The 21216-nt window shown below is 36.5% G+C and overlaps 1 protein-coding gene across 2 annotated transcripts in view; it reads right to left on the bottom strand.

Moving 5' to 3' along the window:
• Positions 1 to 955: 955 nt before the first annotated feature.
• Positions 956 to 21216, bottom strand: part of LOC141429022 (uncharacterized) — a 46878-nt gene continuing 26617 nt past the window's right edge. Inside the window, exons 3-5 of one of the 2 annotated variants that reach the window (XM_074089160.1) lie at positions 12361 to 12475; positions 6567 to 6664; positions 956 to 6106 (exon numbers count right to left, since the gene is read on the bottom strand). In XM_074089160.1, the coding sequence (XP_073945261.1) occupies positions 5985 to 6106; positions 6567 to 6664; positions 12361 to 12475 (335 nt within the window). In that variant the 3' untranslated portion in view covers positions 956 to 5984. Of the gene's footprint in view, positions 6107 to 6566; positions 6683 to 12360; positions 12476 to 21216 lie in introns of both variants that reach the window. The other variant, XM_074089159.1, reaches the window with a different exon arrangement.

Below are 21216 nucleotides of genomic sequence, written 5' to 3' on the forward strand. Positions count from 1 at the left end.
CTTAATGGTTTTCTATTCAACGATACCCCACACTATAAGATTAGGCGAGAAAAAAATTCACCCCTTCTTTACGTCTATGGGAGGTAACCTAAAAATGTATTTCTTATTTTTTTTTATTTAACACTGTCGGTATGACTGATATATATATATATATATAAGTATCATGTTAAATTACAGCTCTCTAGTACCTACTAACGGTCTTTGAGCTTAGCCGCGGACAGACATGGCGAAACTATAAGGGTTTCTAGTTGACTAAAAACATGTTTCTTTACTATTCTTTTTATTATTACGTACAGTTCATTCGTTTTATAGATTCATTACCTATTAAATTAAATATTTATCAAAATCTGTAAAGTGAGTTATCTATAAAGGTAGAATTGAATTCTGGCACTCGTCGGTTGCTGCCGCGGCACGCTCGCTTCGCTCGCTCGGCTTGTGCTCGTTTTGATCACAGTTGAACCTAACACACTCCTCCTCGCTGCGCTCGTCGTCGCACCAAAATTTTCTGATTCAATTAATCATATACCTACTTCGGTTGCCTAAAAATCATTTAATCAAATTGCCCAGCAATCACGTAGCAATATTCATAGTGACCAGACAATGTGATAAATAATGAAGTTTAGGAATAATTAATCACTTGGTCCGCTATAGCTTGACATTATGCATAATGCCCTCATTAATCACTTGGTCCATAACATATACACAATCCTTCTTAATTAATTAACTCTCCAATCCTGAGCTAATTATTAAAACATAGGTAAGCGCGTAAAAATGTAAGTGGCAAAGCATGCTAGAATTATGATCATCTCGGTCTATAGTTATAGGTACGTGCCACTGCAGCGCATAGGCCTCCTTTCAGAATGAGAAAGGCCAGAAGAAGGCATGGGCCGTATTTCCCGCGCAGGCCCAATACGGATTGGGAACTTGCTGGAATAAATAGGAAAAAAAAAATACAATTATGTTATACATTTATTTTAAGTATTTGCGACAATTGATTTTAATTCATATATTATCATGAATCACTAAGATCATGTTGAGCTTACATAATCTTCTCAATTCCTAAATCAGCCAAGCTTACCAGAATTTCGATCCATACATAAAACACATCCCAAAAGTTAATCGATTTTTTACAATGCGTGCACAAAACGCATTTCATAATTACAAACGCACCACAATGTAAATTGACGATTACATTTTATCTAAACTGTATACTTATCACACTTATTGTTCAAAAAAGTTGCAATTAATTATTCCAATATTATTAAGGTATCACATAATTCTGTATTAGGAATGTATTACGCGTCAACAAAAAAGCAATAACTGCTGTGACCAAAGTGTATCCTTAGCAAGGAAGAGACAAAAATACCCTAAAAATGATGTAATTTTCCATAATCTTAGACCTACGAGTAGAGGGCACTACGAGTAGTTCTAAAATTGTGAAATTAGGTCGCGTAAAAGTGTCACAATTTTCGAGAAATTTGCAGTTTTTAGGGTTATTAGTAGTTTCGCCATGTCTGTCTGTCTATCTGTCCGTCTGCGGCTTTGCTCAGGGATAATCAATGCTAGAAAGCTGTAATTTTGTACGAATATATGTAATATATATATTTATATATAATTTATTGAATCAGGCGTTACTTTGCGGAGGTCCATATCAATGAACTAAAATAATTTCCTTGCTCACCCGCGACCTTACGATAGCTAAGCCTATGCAAAATATGCAGTTGAAACGGTGGTTGTGGTTCGTTAGTCTAACAACTGGTAGCATGGTGTACGGTTGTGTCACTCTGAAGATGAGCTCTGGTTGAGTTCGAAACGCGTCAGTGTAGTGTGGTGGTGGTGATAGATGGGTTTGTGTGATTTGTGTGTGTTCTTACAGTGTGGAGGTGGAGGAACTGCATGAACACGCATATTTTGCATAGGCTTAGCTATCGTAAGGTCGCGGGTGAGCAAGGAAATTATTTTAGTTCATTGATATTTATATATATAAACTATGCCGACAAAATGGTACAATAAAAAATTCAAAAAAAAATTTTTTTTGGAGTACCTCCCATAGACGTAAAGTGGGGGTGATTTTTTTTTTCATCCAACCTTGTAGTGTGGGGTATCGTTGAATAGGTATTTTAAAACCATTAGGGGGTTGCTAAAAAGCGATTTTTCGATATAGTGATTTGTTTGCAAAATATTCAACTTTAAAGTGCAAATTTCCCCTCCCCCCCTCTAAAATCTAAAACGGTGGGTGGAAAAAAATTATAAAAATTCAGGTATATCAAACTTACAAGGAAAACTATAACGTTTAAGTTTTCTTGAGAATTATTAGTAGTTTAAGAGTAACTGGCAGCCTAAGGTATAAAATATACCTACACTTGGAATATTCTGTACAAAATACGAAATTCTTAGAAAAATATTAACTCAATTTTTTCGTAATGGCTACGGAACCCTATTTTGGACGTGTCCGACACGCTCTTGGCCGGTTTTTCACTCATGAAATTACAGTCCAAATATCTCTAAAATAAGTAGTGGCGCTTTTACTAAACCTAAATTAACTATTTTAGAAAGTCTTAAGTGCCCTCTATATAGCAAACACTTTGTATACCCCAAACAGGGTTATAAAACTGAGTATTAAGGAATGCAGCTTGTTTTTGTTTAAGTATAATCAAACATTTTTAATGCTTTTTGATCGTAGAAGGATGTAGCAGGTCTCCAAGTCAAGAAAAATAGTCCAATCTGAGAAGCTTTATGATAATAATATCTCGAAAGGCGGGAACAAACGAGCCATATCGTTCACGTTACAGATTGGTATGATAGTAGGTACTTATGTACTTTTCCTGTGTTATAAAATGCATGATATTTGAGAACCTTAAACTATTCGTTTAAAAAATGTCCTTATATATTTTCACAACAGAAATTTCAAAAATCACATTTATTTAAACACTGAGACAAAAGACACATTACATTTAATGGTATAGATTGAATAAAGGAAGTATGTAACGCGATAAATGAGCACGACGTGTCCCGTCTACGTCGACGGTTATAAACTTGTGGTTGGAATAAAATGCTTATCTACCATCGCCTAATTCTTATGAATGTTGACTATTCAGTCGGTTCTCTTACTACTATACTAATATAATCTAGGGACTTTACATCTATTTTACACACCTTCAAAGTGTTCGTGTACAAACAGTATTCTATTTATTTTATAGCCATTGACTAGTGATTTAAGTAATTTACTAGGTATATACATAATACACAAATTGATGTCGCTTAACCCGGAACTTCTGGTTTCATTGCAAGTTTGGCACATTAAAATGATCCCGATAACATGACAAATGCATTAGACTTAAGTAACCAAGCCATGTGCCTATCAATACGACACGGTATACACGTACGTATTGGAAATGGGCAATTACATGGCTTTATCATGATTTTACTCCAAACAAAAACCTTAAGCGTGAAAGCTACATTAAACCACGCAAAAAGCAATTGTAATTTAGCATTTTTAAAGATTTAGCATTTTTTTGATTTTGTGTTGTCTATGATAAAAATTACAGAATTAGGTAGGTTGTCAGGTGAGAACGATATCTAAAAATGTTAACCAAGGCCGTTGTTAACCTATCGGCGCTCTGGGCACTTCAAGTTGGTTTTTTAGTTATATTCCGGAAATATTTTTCGAGTCATGATGGGTTCCCTATCGTTTGGGGGTTCTGGGCATGTTCCCAGAGTGCCCAGTGGGAAAGAGAGGCCTGAACCAAAGAGATCATTGAGATAGGTATAGCTTCGCGACAGAAACGTAATAAAGTTTTATTTTACAAAATATCATTGTGCAAAGTGAATTTAAAACACACGCTACTTTAAGTTTCGTACTTAGGTTTTTTCTATAGCAGAAAGTAAAGTGCTAAGGTACCCACCTTAGCACCTACCCGGGTGAGCTCAATTGAACATTATTATTAAACTAGCTGTTGCTCGCGACTCCGTCCGCTTAGAATTCGTTAATCGCTATCACGTGGGAACTATACAATTTTCCGGGATAAAAACTATCCTATGTCCTTCCGCGCGGCTCAAACTATCTGTATACCGAATTTCATCCAAATGGGTTCAACGGTTTTCACGTGATGCGATGTCAAAGGTATAACAGACAAACAGACAAAAATTCTAAAAACTGTTGGAGTGTGTTCTGTTATCGATTATAAGTTTCCCTAACCAACTTTTTTCGAATATCTTCCATAAACAGACTTTCAACTCTCTTCAACTTTAAATAATGTTTTTTTTTTGTATACATGACTATTTTGACTGAAATAAAAATTTGCATTATATTCAAATAAATAATGTTATTCGGCTAATATAAAAGCTTTTTTGGTTGTAATTTAAATTGTTAATGACTTTTTATTGACGGAAAAATACTGCCGTTTCAGACACGTCTTTAAACCTTAATCAAACCATAAAGCCATGTCAGAGATGAAAATTTAATGGGCATTCTTCTGGGGCGCCCTTTTTATTAGAATTATGTTTTATTTCAATAAGTCGCAAGTTACCTTGTTCTTGTCTAAACAAGCTAGATTAATAAAATTAATATTGCAAGAAAGAATAAACAATATCTAAACAAACAGTAATGAAAACTACATGATTTAAAATTACAATTAAATCTACATAATATTTTAACTTTTTTAATTCACAGGTTCGGTGAATAGCTGGCGCTATTGTGAAGCTATTTGCGTAATTTGTTATTTTAATTTGGATGGATCATTGAAAGTTATCATAATTTGGAAGTTTGAAAGCTTGTCATTAATTAGTTACAATGAATGGTTTTACAAAACATGTTTACTAAGATATAAATGCCAATAAAATGTATCCAAATTCTACATAAGATGTACATCGTTGTCTCTCATTGTTGTTTCTTATCCTATTGAAGAATATAGAACTGTTGGAATTCAATTGACGATCGCGCAGCAAAGACTTTGGTTCTAACAGTTACTTCCGGCGCTAGCAATGCTTGACGACAATTACAAACTCAACAAACCAAGCGGGACTCTACAAATACAAAATTAATCGTTGGTAGGTCGTCTCGAATCGAGGAAAGCGTAATTTAAAATCCTATTGTTAATTACGTCCCTCTCAAAGTCTATAGAACGGTCAAGGCACGGTCATGATGTGTATGCACTTATGGGATTACTTGTCCTAACAGACAGAGAGAAGAAATTTCTTCTAAATGGTTCAAAACTCGTCCTAATCTACAAGTCAAGTCGAGAAAAGCGTTTCAAGGCACATACTTTTAGAAACAACAGTAAAGTATTACAAAGGGAGACGCAGTCGCACCACGTGTCTCTGGAATGTTGCGTCAGGTGAAGTTCAGAAATTAGAGGGACCGCTAGAAGCGCGCCTACTGGGCCGTCCGCCGGTGAGCTTCTACTGCACTACTATCCCGAGCGCTCACTTACGCTTAGGAAAATCGTCTCGTATTATACAGTTAGGTAATCTTTACATCCACGTACATACATCCTAATATGTATTAATTATTAAATAAAAATCTTATTCAAAGCTCTTGCAGTTCATTAAAATGATCATTTACACCTTGTCGCCGTTTTAACTAAGTTCAGAGAAGACATTTCACTCGTAGCTATTATCATCGTCCCTATCTACAACGCACTTATAAAAGTCTACAACGATAATTCACGATAGTTTTCATGTAACACTCATTCATTATCGTTCACTGCGCCGTTCGCTATAGTCGAGATCAGATTGCCATTAGACTTTTCATGTATGCGACAGGAGGGCCGCAAGGCTTCCGGTCAAAAAACTGGGTTCTGGATCCTCCTGTCGCACGGGAGTCGCAGGCAGGCGCCGCGGCAGAAGTGACGGGCGGCGTGCAGCAGCGCAGGCGCACGCGCCGGCGGCGGCGCGGGCGGCGGCAGCACGGGCGACAGCGAGCCCGCGCGGGACGCCGCGGACGGCGGGCGCTACACGTGCGTGCACGCGCCCGCCGCCACGGGTCAGCCGCCCGCCAGGATGTCCTCCGGCTCCGGCGACCAGCAGTTGTCCGACAGCCAGCACCCCACCACCACCGTAACGAACCCGATCAGCAACGCCAGCACTATGTACACCTCCGCGTTCCCTGCACCACCAACAACACATGGTCAACACCAGTTTTGCATTCAGAGCGATAAATCTTAGCTCTAAGTACATTATGCTGAAGACACGGAACCGAAGTTCTAAAAATGATTTTAAGAATACGGCTGATAATAGTTAAGACTCCATAAGCGCGAAAATTATGAGACAGAAAATTGGTGTGAGTACGCCTTCAATTCTTAATATTTCAATTACTTTAAAAATATTTGCCACACAAATTATCCTCTAATGGACAGAGCCCTATAAAAAAAAACTACAATAATATTTACCAAAATAACATCACGTTATTGTGTAACCAGTCACGAAACTTCTGTTAGCGCCCGACCGAAGTTCGGTTCGGTTCGATTCGTCAAAACGAGACATGATTTCGACAAATGAGCTAAACAGCAATACAGACCTAATTAATTCAGTCACGTGATTTCGGCCAAGTGTGTTTAGACCCTTACCGAGTTGCTTTCGGATGCCAAGAGGCTGTCGACTTCGCCAGAGCGAATTGATGAGCGTGGGATCGCCACGTGTGCGCCAGTCGCGGTATCCTCGCCCTCTGGAATACTGACTGAATCTGCGTACAAAATACGAACAGGTTGGCATTGGGTGCGGGCGGCACAGCGCGCGACGCGGCGGCGGCGCCGGGGCTCGCGCTCGCCCGCTGTGCCCACCCTTAAAGAGACAGCAAAAGTGCCAAAGGTGCTGTTGATTATAAATTTGGCGTAAAGCCAAAACTTTCAATGCCGAAGCTGTCCATACAAACTGGAGGATATTACATAATTTTAGCAAAAAAGCGAAATTGAATTGTTGACATATTCCGTCCATAGGATATTTACTGCGGTCGTGCAGGATTCGCCTATTAAAAAGGTGTTACATGCGAATGCGATCATAAACTACCGTGACAAAAAGTAAACTATCAACATTACTGTAATATTATAATCTCTAAAGCAAATCGAATTTGATTCGGCCAAACAAAGACAAATAAACAAAATTGAATCAAAGCTCAGTTGACCGACGTGATTTCGTTCGGATCATAATAATACTAACTTTTTATTGATTACTCGTTAGTATTGCAATGTTCAATAAAAAAAACAATTCAATTTCGCAACTTCAACGCTCTATAGGTAATTATTGGACCTTTCTTGTTGAAAAATAACTTAGATCAATCACTATCTTTCGAATGTAAATTGTAGTAAAAGTATCAATTTAAAAAGTATTCGCATTTAGATGTTATAATATTACACTAACTTTTTTCTCAATCTCAATTCTACTGTGAGTCAAACGTGCAAATAAAATATCAAAAATATTGTATGGTCATGCAGCGGAAGTCTATAACATCTGCATCCATCGGCAGCAGTCAATGCTTGACTCGTTATCGATTTCTGCTTTTGGCTCCTACTAAGGTTGGTACAATACGAGTATAAAACTTGCTTTATGCAGATAATTAAGTTGTAGATGTTCTACGGTCTACTTACATTGTCTCGTCGCACCCATTTCGTAGCAGATAATGAAATATTACATTACGTGACATTAAAACTTATTCAGGTGACATCAGAATAAATAGCGCAGTTGTGTTAATAAATACAGTGAAATACAAATAAAGTAATGAAACCCGAGAAGGATACGTACTTCGCGGACCACATTAGGCTATGGGAATATTGCGGCTAACGCTAGGACGTGGCGTCGGCGACCTCATCGCGACACTATCTCGACTAGTGGCTAGTCTAATGACTCGACTCCCCATTTGATATAATTATGTATTTTCTCTAGAAGCAATAAATATAAAAAATGCTTGAGCTGTCCTTTGAAAAATCTCTCAATTATAATTATTTTTCCAGCAAATACCGCTAAATAACGCTTCCAGAAGTAAAATTTTAATTAGTATTGTGCATGTGCACCGTGATTGAAATTCCACAGGGTAGGTGGGAGGCGATTATTGGTGTAATCAATTGCTGAGCTATGTATACAATCTATTCATTGGATAAGCTAAGCATAATATAAACTTTGAGGTAATAACTATTTGCTTTTAATACTAAACTTATAATCAACAGTTGTGCGTATAAAATTTTGATAAGGTTTACTTGGTCCGATCCATTACCTACTGTAAAACAAAGTGAAATTTACTCAATACCATAATAATATTAGAGGTGCTCACCAATTATAACATTGTTCAAAAGCTAAAACTAAATAATTTGAAAATTTGTGTTAAGTATCTAAAGTAAGTTCATAATATTTTGTTGCATTACTCATTTAGTTGTTGTGTTGTCACAATATTCATAATGTCTTAAGATAAACCACAAAACTGAGACAGCTGCGAAACATAAAGAGAGTGATAGTAGTGCTACGCGCTACACGGCACGATCTACAGCGTAGCACTGCGCGAGCGCTCAGGGCAATGTATGAATCTTCGCGAGCATTGCGTATTTGAGCAAATAAAAGGATTATGTATCTTGCTAGACTGCTGGAGTGCCAATACTTACGAAGTAATACGCATTCTAGTTTGCTTCAGAGATATTTGAACTTATCTATAAGATATGTCATATAGGGTGTGTTAATATTCAGTATGCAGTTTTAGATAAAATACTTATATTCTCTATCTACTTATGACATTTGAATAAACTAAATGTTATCTCTGAAAAATATAACATTACAGACATGGATTTCCTTAATTTAAATTTCAAAAAAATCACGTCTTGAAGAATAAAGTAAAAAAAAATACTACGCTTGTGATACACATAATAGCAATAGTATAGGTGTAGTTAAAATATCTTTGACTATTTTTTTGCTTCTCTTTGTCATAAAAATATCTAGCTCTGTAAATTGACTGTAAATTACCTATCTACTTGTATCACCTATCAGATTTGTGTAAATAAATGACTGATTACTGTTTCGAGAGAGGCCAGCAATCTTATTCCTCAATGCAACGTACGTAGCGGAGAGTATGTTTGGTATTATATGGCAGCTATCCCGCAGTTGACCAGCCGAGCAGATTCATGTTCCAATGAAACATGATGTGAACAGGCCCCGGGGGTATCCTCAGCCAATGATTGCAATGGCCTACATTTACTTATACCGACTGTGCGTGTAACGGGACCCACTCGCTCTATCTCGACAGTAAAGCAAGGAGATAAAGAACATCCTTTCTCAAAAATATCTTGAAACGCTTTTAAGAATTGTATTGAAAACTCATCACAGGAAAATGTTACGAAAATAGCAGTATTGAATGTTTCGTAAGGGAGAATGGATTTTGACATGCCATTTACCTTCGTTATACATCCTACATGCTTCAGCGGATAGTGATCCTGAATCGATCTTAATGCTGCTGTTCTATATTTCGCTACACTTGTGTTCTGATCGCCAAATATAGCACGATAAATAAAAACAATTATGGTCTCGTGCACATTTAAAACATTGTTATTGACTAGAATCAAATTATGACAAACGAAGAATATTTGAATGAGCTTGCTTTATACTCGAACTCGGGAACATCAATAAAGGGTCTCCTACCTCTTTATTGCTGTTTCCCACCTACTACTATACAAGTGGAGTAAATTAATTAACAAACTTCGCAAAAGTCAGACGCATTGTGATGTCAGGATCTCTAATTACGTTTTAGTAGACATTCCTTTGCACAATATGCTTTGTACAGTACAATGAGCATAAATCATTATTTTATTAGATTTTACCCATTGTTTCACCGGTAGAATCATTGCCTTTTTGGGAACAATTTCACGGCATTTTATATTGCCTTCCCTTCTATAGAATGTTTTGGAATATATTGTTAAAGTTGGTAGCGTAGCAGTACAAATAGCGAGCGTAGCAACGCTTTAGTTTTACAATTGGAGGTGAACTTTATTGACACGCTATCGTCTCTATGGGTTCAACTGAAACACGCTCTGGTGGATAACTTTTGTGTTTGAAAATTTCCACTTACATATTTAACACATGAAGAAAGACAACCTAAAAAAACTTAAAATTATTATAAATAAATAAATATACCATCCTCATACTAAATCTTTGGCTTTTGACCTCTAATTGAAATATATGTATTACCATTACCAATGTTTGAAATATTCGCATTAGGTATGCGAGTGTTCTACCGATGGGCGTAGTTGCTACCATTTCATTTCATTTGAGCAAATTGAAATAGCTGAATTTAGTTACATATATTAGGTACCTTACGATTTCCTATTATTCTTCGCAGCGAGACATGAAGTGTTCTCCATGTTATTAATAATCAACAAATGTAAATTCAAGTCACAACTGTACTGTAATTCGATATCGTCTTTGTACTGACCGATTCGTTTCATACGCTTCGCTCGCTCGGTACGAAAATGGAAGATAATAAGCTGGTATATATCTTGGTGCGTGGGTTATTTTTTCTTAAACCTTCTCTGACATAAACTCGAGTGTAAATGACTTGAAAACTGAATTATAGAATTTAATATGTTTCCCAATAAACAGCTTAATATGACGGCTTTAATGACGCTACAGCTACCTTCGAGTTTCTGAAGGCATTAGTTGCAAACAGGTTATGTTTTATTTGGCCTTTTCTTTAGTTTTCTATCTAGTTTTCGAATAATACTGTCAGCATGTAGTGAAGTGGATAAATTAAGGTATAGCTTTAGGTATCCTTTCAATTTGTTTCAGCGGCTAGCGTGACATTACGCCAAAATGTCACTTCTCTAAGAGCTGTTTTACATTAAATTCGTTTATTTGAGTTATGTTTGATTGAACATTAAAGCCACAAAAATAGCAGCTCATAAAGAAAAGTGACAGTTTACAGAAAGTAGAGTTTTCACAGACGCTACTTGGTGGAATGTCTTCATGTTCTACCATAAATGTTATACTTACTGTTCAAACTACTATTATACTTCTATTATCCCAAGAAAGACTCCTTTTAATTCTTACAACGATACACAAATATGCTGCCTCTAATAATGTAGCTACTGAGTTACGGAAGCGTCGTATTATCTTCATTGCTTCGTCGAATAGATTAGAATTATAAACACATGTAGTACCACGTACGGTGTCGCCAATTACACTGAATTTTGAGAGATATTAGGTTTTTTTTTTTTTTTGTAGTTATCCCCGTTATATAAATGGTACCTTCTGTTTACGTGAACTTTACACGGCTAGCATGATTCCTCACGCTTGACTTCCCGCAAAAAAGGCAAATCTGAGTGACAAGTGCGTCCTTATTTTTTTTTACCCTATATCTGCAGTAAAACCAGCAGTATCAGAGATATATACCAAATAGTACATAGATTGTTTTAGTAAAAATATTATTCTAGCATAATTATTTTACAGCCCAGCACAATTAGCATTACGTAACTATATCTCGAGTCACTCATTGCGTTCTTTTTTTGGTTCATATAAAAGTTACGTAGTGATACAGAAGAGAGGGCTTGCAGGGCGTCACATGTGTCTAATACCGAATTGTAACAACTGCTATATATAAATGTGATATGCAATGAATAATAAATAAATAAATAAATAAATAGAGTCATTATGAGGTAAATTAAATAGCTTTGAGACGTACGAAAAATATATAAGTTCGAAATTAATAAACATAATATTGTACCTATGATATTTTCGATGAATGTTTACTTTAATAAAATGGTCCTGTTTGCGATCTAATGCTTGAGTCATACGTGGACTTTTGTTCATCGTTACTGTGTATGTAGCCTATGCCACACGAAGGGAAAGTATCTTCAAAATATTTAAGATACTTTCCCTCCATGTAGCATAGCCAAAGGTATTGTTGGCATGTGTTTTTTACTATTTGGTGGGTTTGATTCCCGGTTTAGACTGAGTATTTTTCAAAAACTGCTGTTTAAATTGTATTTAAAATAAAAATGAAGTTTTCTTTCAGTAAAATTCTCTATCTCCAATATTTAAGATACTTTCCCTCCATGTGGCATAGCCGTGGAACACCCGGTATAAACATGAACTCGAACCCAAATTTCACGATTTTTTTTACTCTGGACTGTTAAAGCGACCCTTAGGCGGTCCTCACGTGTATCAACGCGAAATTGGCTTAAGTCAATCAAAAAAAAGTTCATGTCCACGCAATAAGAGTGAAAAAGTCGTCGACTGGCTTGGCTTGACGAGCCGAATAGAACCGTACCTATTGAAGTATTTTTGTCCCTTATGAACATAGAGCTCTTTTGATCGGCTCAAGTTGATGCGTCGATAGATGTTAGGAGACCTTGGTCGGGGTCTGGGGTGTAGATGGTGCTGGCTGCGTACCTGCGGACGCCGCCGACGCCGGGCGACGCGGTGGAGTGCGGCACGCCCGGCGGCACCTGCGCGCCGCCCTGCACGCCGCCCTGCACGCTGCCCTGAGGCGCGCACACACAACACCCTGCTCACACAAACAGTTAAATTAGTTTAATTTACAAAGAACAAATTTTGCATGAAAGGGACATAAAAGTGGGGCAAGTTGTGACGCTATTCTACACGCTGTCTTGAGGCGCGCACACACAAAACCCTGCTCACATAAACAGTTAGGTTTAGTAGATTGATAACCAAGGGTGGAAAGTGACCCATTTCACCCGAGTTAGACACTACTTTTCATTTCGACTGTGAGGAAAGTAAAATACTACAAAAAAAAATTAGATTAGTAATAAATTGAATTTACTTTTATCCAACCTCCAACGGTAACTTTTCGACCTGGCTATACTAGCCACGGCCGACTATAAAAAAAATCGAGTTAACGACCAAGGACCTTATACGAGTATACAAAACTGGAGGTTGAACGTCGAACGAAGACGTTTGACCTTTATTACTTATTTATATATTCCATCTCTTTCTTTCACATTTCACGAATGACTTCCATCTCTTTCTTAACTTAACTAAAGAAATATGTTCGTGACGTAATAAAGATCAAATTTCTTGTGTCAAACGGATGTTCGGCGTACAACCTCCAGTGTTGTATATAAGCTCCTTCCACGTGCATCTAGATGACCATGCCGAAAATTGAAAAAAAAGTGTCATTGACGTAACTCAATTATCTTCGACTCCGTGCCTAATCAAAAATTAAAAAAAAAAATACTTTCCACCCTAGAGATGAAAACGCAATTTTCCACCCTGCTATCTACCCATGAAAATTAAACTTTCCGAACAGGAGAGATGAAAAGTTAATTTGCAAAGAATAGCTTTGAAACGACAGGAATGTGAATGTGGGATATACGCTGTCTTGGGGCGCGCACACACAACACCCTGCTCACACAAACGGTTATGTTAGTCATTTAATTTATAATAAAAGTTTTTACACGAAAGGAATGTGAAAGAGGGGCAAATTGTGACGTTACCACACTACAGAATAAAGGCATTTATGATGTGATCACGCTGCCTGCAAAGAATACCATGAGTTTACATTAATTAAATGCACATTTGTATCTATTATTAAATCGTGGTAATAGGAGATTATAAACCGTCGTTTTTCTGTGCAAATAGAACGTATTACTCCTGCCGGCAATAAATACCAGTCTGTTGAGGATAAGAAGTGTGTAATGTAATGTAATGTATTACTCAGAGTCGAAAATGGCCTGAACTGCTTCGAGAAAAGGATAGTGTGGCCGTGCCACGTTTTTGCTCGACTTGGCGGGGTCACTGCCGTGCCCCCAGATAGAAAAGGAGAAACAAGCGTAGGCTTAAGCGTAGTCGAAGTATTTCAACATAGATAATGCAATGCAATCCGCCATAGGAATATGGGTTCACTAAAAATTTTAATGCCCACGAATTATAGTGCATAATGCATGTGTATTTAGAACCTCGTACGTGTAGCAATGGTTCCCGTTTAGAAATAAAAGAGTAATCGGAGCACAAAACAAGGCTAAATATCAGTACCCTGTGTAAGTTTTCACAAAATACGTCTCGATCGCGTTAACGACGTTAAAGGTGATGCCGTCAATTTGTTTGTTCGAATAGACGGAGACGGCATCACATTTAACCGTCAGTTAACACTAATCAATGATTTTAACGCGAACGCGATCGTAAGTTTTTGTAACAAAAACTTCGACGCGTTCGCGTTAAAAAATCAACGTGATGGAAAACGAACATCGCAAGCTGCTAAGGCGCTGTTTATTTAAACGTACAAATAGGTACGAGTTCAAGAACGTTCAGAATTAAATATAAGCTCATAATAAAGGGCGCTAATACTCACATTATAAGCGTTATATAGGTACAGCTGGTTCCCATTTATCTTGATTATTGAGTAGCAAGTAAATATTTAAAATCTACTTTTTGAGTTAGGTGTTAAGTATCTTATATTAGCGTACTTAGATTTTTTAAGGATCCCAACTATAAATCTACTTATGTAACGCAAATTATGACAAAATAGTTGTAAGGTGCCTACACTTCAAAGGACTTGTGGTGTATTGTAATGTAGAAGTGTTTAAAGAGTACTTGTCCTTAGCATACAATACTCTATTTCAGAAAATACCTAATTGTTATTTTGGCGTTTTTGTATTCTCGAATGTTCCATGAAATAAACATGACATAAGACGTTAATTAATCGCGGCAGGTAAATAATTCATGAAATAACACTTCACACAATGTTATTCATCGTTACGGCTTAAGTTGCTATAAATTATCATAAGCCACGAGGTTAAAGCGTAAAGCAAGTGCCAAACTTTCTCAATAAATAGGTAAAAAGATGGTGGAAAAAGGAAACCGATAAGATAACGACCATTATTAGGCGGTTGTATCATGTCGTCAGAAAGAGGATAACGTTGTTCGTGGATCGTCGAGTAGTTCGAGATGTTGTTGAAAATAACTTGGCATTATAGCTCACAATTTTTCTGGTTGATTATTCAGGTTTTTCTGATAATAATATCAATTATTATTATTATCAATTATTATTTTTGACAATTATTTTTTACGCGCAAAGAAATGAAGGGGAATTAGAACAAGGCAACGGCGCACAATGACAGGCTTTGTAAGGTGCCTTGTGCTGATACTCTTCTTGGTAACAAAGCGGTGGACTGCTCGCTATTGTTTTCGTTTAAGCGGAATTCAACATAGCATATTTGTTCCGTATATAAAGGAATCAATATTTTGTTTCAGCAATGGCTTCGGTGGAATTCTAATGACCATAAGGCTGGCTTTTTTTGTCGTTTAGTTTGTTAAGATGTATTCAAAAAGTTAACAGAAACATATTTAGCCCAGGAACGCACCTACTACAATCTGTTCAATAAAGGAATGGACAGAAGGAAAATAGGCTCTTTATAATGCACGCTTTAGGAAGTCATTTAATAAATTGCATTTTTTTAGTATACGGTCTAAACTTAATTCTAATTAAAGCATCGAAGACTTCAAATAATAGTTTCAAGTATTCATTAACTAACTGTTGCCCGCGACTCCGTTCTCGTAGAATACGTTTATTGCTATCCAACGGGAACTAAGCAAATTTCCGGGATAAAAACTATTCTGTCCTTTCCTTCCCCGGGACTTGTACCTACTATCTGTATACCGAATTTTATCTAATTCGGTTCAGCTGTTAAGACGTGAAGAGGTAAGTAACAAACAAACATACAGACTTACAACTTTCGCAACTATAATTAATATTAGTGAGATGATGATGATGATGAAACTTTTCCTATATTGTTGAAAACAGAGACGTCTTCCTATAAAATACCTAAAGAAGCAGTGGTAAAGAACATTCTGCAAGAAACGGAACGCTTATACCTAATATTGTTAACTCAAGAAATATTCTGTAAATTATTTATAGTTTTTAATCGTCAGTTTGGATCAAAATGTGATGACCTAGCTTTAATCATATAGGTACTAATAGTTAACTTTTCACAACTAAAGCACTGCACCAAATTTGTTGAAATTAGGAATGGAAAAAAGCTTGAACTTCATAGCAGAAACTTCGAGTAGAATATTTTCAAACAGAGAATGAGAGCGGATGAGTCCTCGAAACACAGTTATTAAATTATGTAAAAATATAAATAGAATTAATGTTATGTAGAAAATTACGTAGGTATTAATAGTGTCATTACATCGGAATAGTTGTGACATTACATATTAATCTACTTACAAAGTAATCAAAATTATGACTTCATCTTATTACTTCTTTTATTTATCATCATCATCATTTTTACGACTTCACAAAAAATGTTTAGAACCCCTTCTTCTGTGACCTTCTCGAGTACAATATTATCCTGAATGGACTATACTATAGATTAATTGAGAACCAACAGTTAAAATTCAATCTAAAAGGTCGAGTAGTAGACAGACTAGACAGTTTTATTAAATAAAATATTTCAAAGCAAAGCGACAATGTGCACGTAAACTATAGGTATACTGTGTATATGCGGCACTGTATAGGTCCAGTGCAGACTAGAGAGCTAACTCTCAAAGCCATAAAGCTCGGTTAACCGAGCTGCGCCAATAAAGACGCTCTCCACGGAGTGGACATTGATGCTATCGTACTAAATTACTTCCACCCGAAAAACGGTTTATTACTTTCAGACGAAAAAACAGACAGCTTTTCAACTGGTTTTTGTATAAGTCCGTTGATTATTGCAAGTCCTTCGAGTAAGTGGAAAAGTTACAATGACTCCATCCGAAGCTTATAAATCTATCTTTACTATTAGACGAGTGACATGACTGAGTGATAGATAACGCACAACCTAAACTTGTATTTATTTATTTAAAAGCCTATAGAGGTGTCCCACTGCTGGGCAAAGGCCTCCCGCCATGTCCTCCACTCGACCCGGTTTTGGGCGATCTCTGACCAGTTGTGAAGAAAGGCATCCAGATCAAACAGTGTCCAGATCAAATGTGGCAGACATTATTTCTTGAGGATCATAGTTCAAATGGGAACTGTCCGAGTGAGATTTATATCAAACTAGCTTTTGCCCGCGGCTTCGCTCGCGTCATATTTGGGGTAACAATTAACGTTTTACTTTATGCGATCCTTTTTTCGTGTTTTGATTGATTTTTTGGATGATTTCATGGAAATATAAATACAGTAAGACGTTGTTTTAGACAGATGGTGTACATTTTGGAATTGAAAAATCAACCTACATACGTAATTAATCATTCATAATTCGTACCAACTCTGAAACCCTGTTTCGCCGAAACGTTAAAGACGTTAAAGTACTACGCGTTTCTTTTGCCGGCGACTTCATACACGATATAGGATATAGGATTGTATCTCGAGAAATTGTAAAGTCCCGCGGGACATGAATTACTGTTATGATCTATTTTAATATTCTTAATTGTCGACGAGAGACATATTGCAGCTTTCTATTATTAAAAGAATTTTGAAAATCTGCCCCGAAATTTTTCTGCGGAAATTTTGCATAAAAAAAGAAGTCTGTCCATCAGGAATATTGTAGCTTTCTATTGGTAATAGAATTATTTTAATCAGCTCAGTAGTTTCAGAGATTACCCCAACAAACAAAGAAACAAACAAAGTTGAGATATTTTCCTATATTCCAAACATAGTTTATAACATATATTCCAAATTTCAAGTTTCTAGACCCAGCGGTTTGGGCTGTGCGTTGATAAGTCAGTCAGTCAGTCAGTCAGTCAGTTTCTTCTTTTATATATATAGATTACACAATACATATTTTGCCGAAGCATAAAGGAACGTGAATTTTGAATTTGCTCTTGAGTAAATGTTTTCATTCCATAAAAAAAACAAGGTAAAAGTTTATAAATAATTTTGGAAAAAGAAGGTTAAAATAGTTTTTTGGATGACTTTCTATTTACGCTACGTCACTTTAATGTAATTATCAGGTAGTATATCAATGAAATGAGCCATCTGTCAAAGTTGACGGAAATGAACAAAAACAAGGTGTAGGTATAAAGATTTACTTTTATTATTATTTCAGTCGTGACTGGTGGTGGAAAGAACCCGGCGAGGATCGCTGCTCCATTAGTATTATTATAAATAATAATCTTGAGCCATCTTTATCATCACCAACGTTATTGTTATAAGATGAGTCATTTAAAATATTTATTTTTCATTCACAAGCAGCGTGCTTACTTGAAAATCTATGTTTTTAATATTGTTTCATTAAAGTTACAAAAAGTTTTATGGGAAAAAAAAATTGTCACACTTTTTACTGACTGTATTTTTTGTTAACTATACTTGTGTTGTCATTCAAACTACATTTCCTTACCGGATTTTAAGTCGATGCCATTAACCGTTAAGGAGTTCCGTCCTACGGAGAAGATCTCGAGCGGACCACCAGAATCTCACTACCACTTTATTGCATATGCACTAGATTTTCATAACTATATCAAATTCCAGCTCAATCGGATACCAGAAAGTGATTGAAAAGTGGTTTGCGAATTTTCAGAAGGAGCCTTACATACGTTAAAATTAAATATTGTGAAAACCCCAATTTCTGTGTTAATTTTTAACCAACTTCAAAAAAGGAGGTCATCAATTCGGTTTTTTTTTTTATGTTTGTTATCTCAGAACTCCGTCATTTATGAACCGATTTGATTTTTTTTTGCGTTCGTCTAGGAGTGTCTTCAATTAGGTCCCATAAGCACCAAATCAGGATCCGATGATTGGATCTTAAGGAAATCAAGGGAACTCTTCAAATGTTGTAGGGACACCTATAGTAAATTGGATATATTTAGTAATTACTCGTGCATTTGCTCTTGAAAATCATCATTTGGTGAAGTGGAACTGATCATGAAGACCACAGTTGACCAACGGAGTTACTACTCAATAACAAGTATTTCACCGGTTGAATTTTAATTACTTTGACATAGCTGCTAAGCAATTTATGCTACTCGTAATGCACATGGTAAAACGGGTGGTGCGAAGCACCCCTGAGGACTCCTCAATAATGAACGTCTCTGCATCGGAAAAAGCAATCTTTCGTAAAAGTGATTATTTACACAAAAAAGCGTGTTTTTTATATTTAACAAAAATTGAACCGACTACAATAAACCATGAAAATAAAATCAATTTTTTGTTATACATTTTTTTCATATATTAATTCATATACATATAATGTACCTTGTAATATTATTTGTATGCAAGAAATATGGAATAGCTGATCGGAGGTCTAAGTTAGCAAGACATTAAAGCCAGGGATTAATTCGGTAACGCTCGAAGTTTGTTGTGCCGGAGAACCGTTCACTAATAAGCAAGTTTGGTGCACCTTAAAGGATCTGTTAGTAACATGTCAAGTTAAGATTACTTGCTAAAGGGTAGGTACATATAAAGGGGAGGCTATAGCAGAAGGGTAGTTTTCCAAAAAAAAAATTAGTTAGTCTGTCAGACTATTAGAAAATATTGGGAACCTTTTTTTTCTTTTCTCAAATAACAAAAAAATATGAAGATAAGTATAAATATTGTGGTGGGGCGCCGGCGTGAGAATGTTGTCCCCCCTTCTCTTCCCGAGGGCGCCATAAAAACCGGTTCAGGTATAATACCAGCAGCAGCAGCGTCTTCTTGGCTACATATCCTACAGCCGTTACCCGCGACTCCGTCCGCGCAGAACTAGTTTGTTGCTATCCCGCGAGAACTATGCAGTTTTCCGGGGTAAACACTATCTTTGTCCTTCTCCGGGACACAAACTATCTGTGTACCGAATTTCATCTAAATCGGTTCAGTGGTTCAGACGTGATGAAGTAACAAAAAAAAACAAACAAACAGACACAAACTCGCATTTATCATTTTAGTAGAATTCTGCGCTCGCCAACCCGCTTGCCAAGCGTGGCGTTGGCTATGTATGGGGGAGGCCTATGTATGGAGGAGGCCTAGTCCAACAGTGGACGTCCTACGGCTGAGATGATGATGATGATGGTATAGCTAGTTAAAGTTCCGCGAATCATCACGCCGTGCGAGCCTTTAGCCCAGCGTGACGTCACGAAACCCCACTCCCAAATTTTGACGCGATGTATCTTTTTTTGTTCAATTGTCAAAAGAAAAAAAATCGTGTCGGTATAAATAGATTAAATATTTATTTTACCCAGGAAATAGGAACAGGAAAGGATTTTATCATGTGTTGTACATTAAATGATCGATTAAAAAAAAAACAGTAAATTAAAGTCAGTCGGAGCAAACGATTCACAACAAAAATATCGTTGGCAATAATAATTTTCTTTTGCTACGGAATTATTTGTCGTAATCATTACGACACATCACATTACGGTTTTCACAAGTCACTTTTCATCTTGGCAATAAGACAATTCTTGTTTATTTATAGGCTGTGTTAAGACAAAGCACCAGAAGATAATTCCCACGCTCTCTTCGCCCTTTACCCCCGTCACCCGTATGGGGCTCAAAAGTATAAAATGAATCATATGAAGTAAGCTAAGCGACTAAATAAAATGTTTGAGAAATAAATAATAATATATTCTGAAAGTTTTGAAATAAAATTATATTATCTTCGGACGCTGCTACGGAAAAACAAATACACCCTTTAGGGCGCTTGTGCACTACAAGGACTAGACCGGCAAAAACGGTCCGGAATGGGGAAAAGCAAAATGTCGGACGGTTAAATTACGTATAGTGCACAAACTAGTGAGTATGTAAGCTTTTTGTTTACTTTGCTTTGTTTACGTGTGCGCAAGAAAAATTTCACTAATCATTAGGACACCCAACTTGCTGGAATGTAATACATATGATGAAAAATACACTTATAACTTCATTTATATACTTTATCAACATCGAAAAAAGATTGGCAAAAATCAAATGCCTCGTCTTAAACTCGGTATCAAAGGGATACTTTTATCCTCAACTGAATAACTTGTATCCTATTACGTACTAAGACTAGAATGTATGCATACTCGTAGATCACTAATGTGAAACTTGAACCCAGTCCAAGCTATATTGATGACACGGCAGTATCGAATTAACTAGCTCAAGACGGTGCAAGCAGAAAATGGAGTATTTGGGCGAAAATGCACTATTACTACCATATATTAAACCCTTTTGAAATCGTTTCTGATGCTTCATAATTTATTATCGGCTAGATTGCGCCAGCGGCTTTATCTACATTGCAGAACTTCTTATCCCGTAGGAATTTCGCAAAATATACTTACGTCCATATTCTTTGTTTCCATAATAAAGGAAAATTCTATGTAAAAGCTTAAGCTTTATACTCGTAGATCAAAGGGTGC

The sequence above is a fragment of the Choristoneura fumiferana genome, chromosome 6 (assembly GCF_025370935.1).
Source record: "Choristoneura fumiferana chromosome 6, NRCan_CFum_1, whole genome shotgun sequence".
In the NCBI taxonomy this organism is placed as follows: Eukaryota; Metazoa; Arthropoda; class Insecta; order Lepidoptera; family Tortricidae; genus Choristoneura; species Choristoneura fumiferana.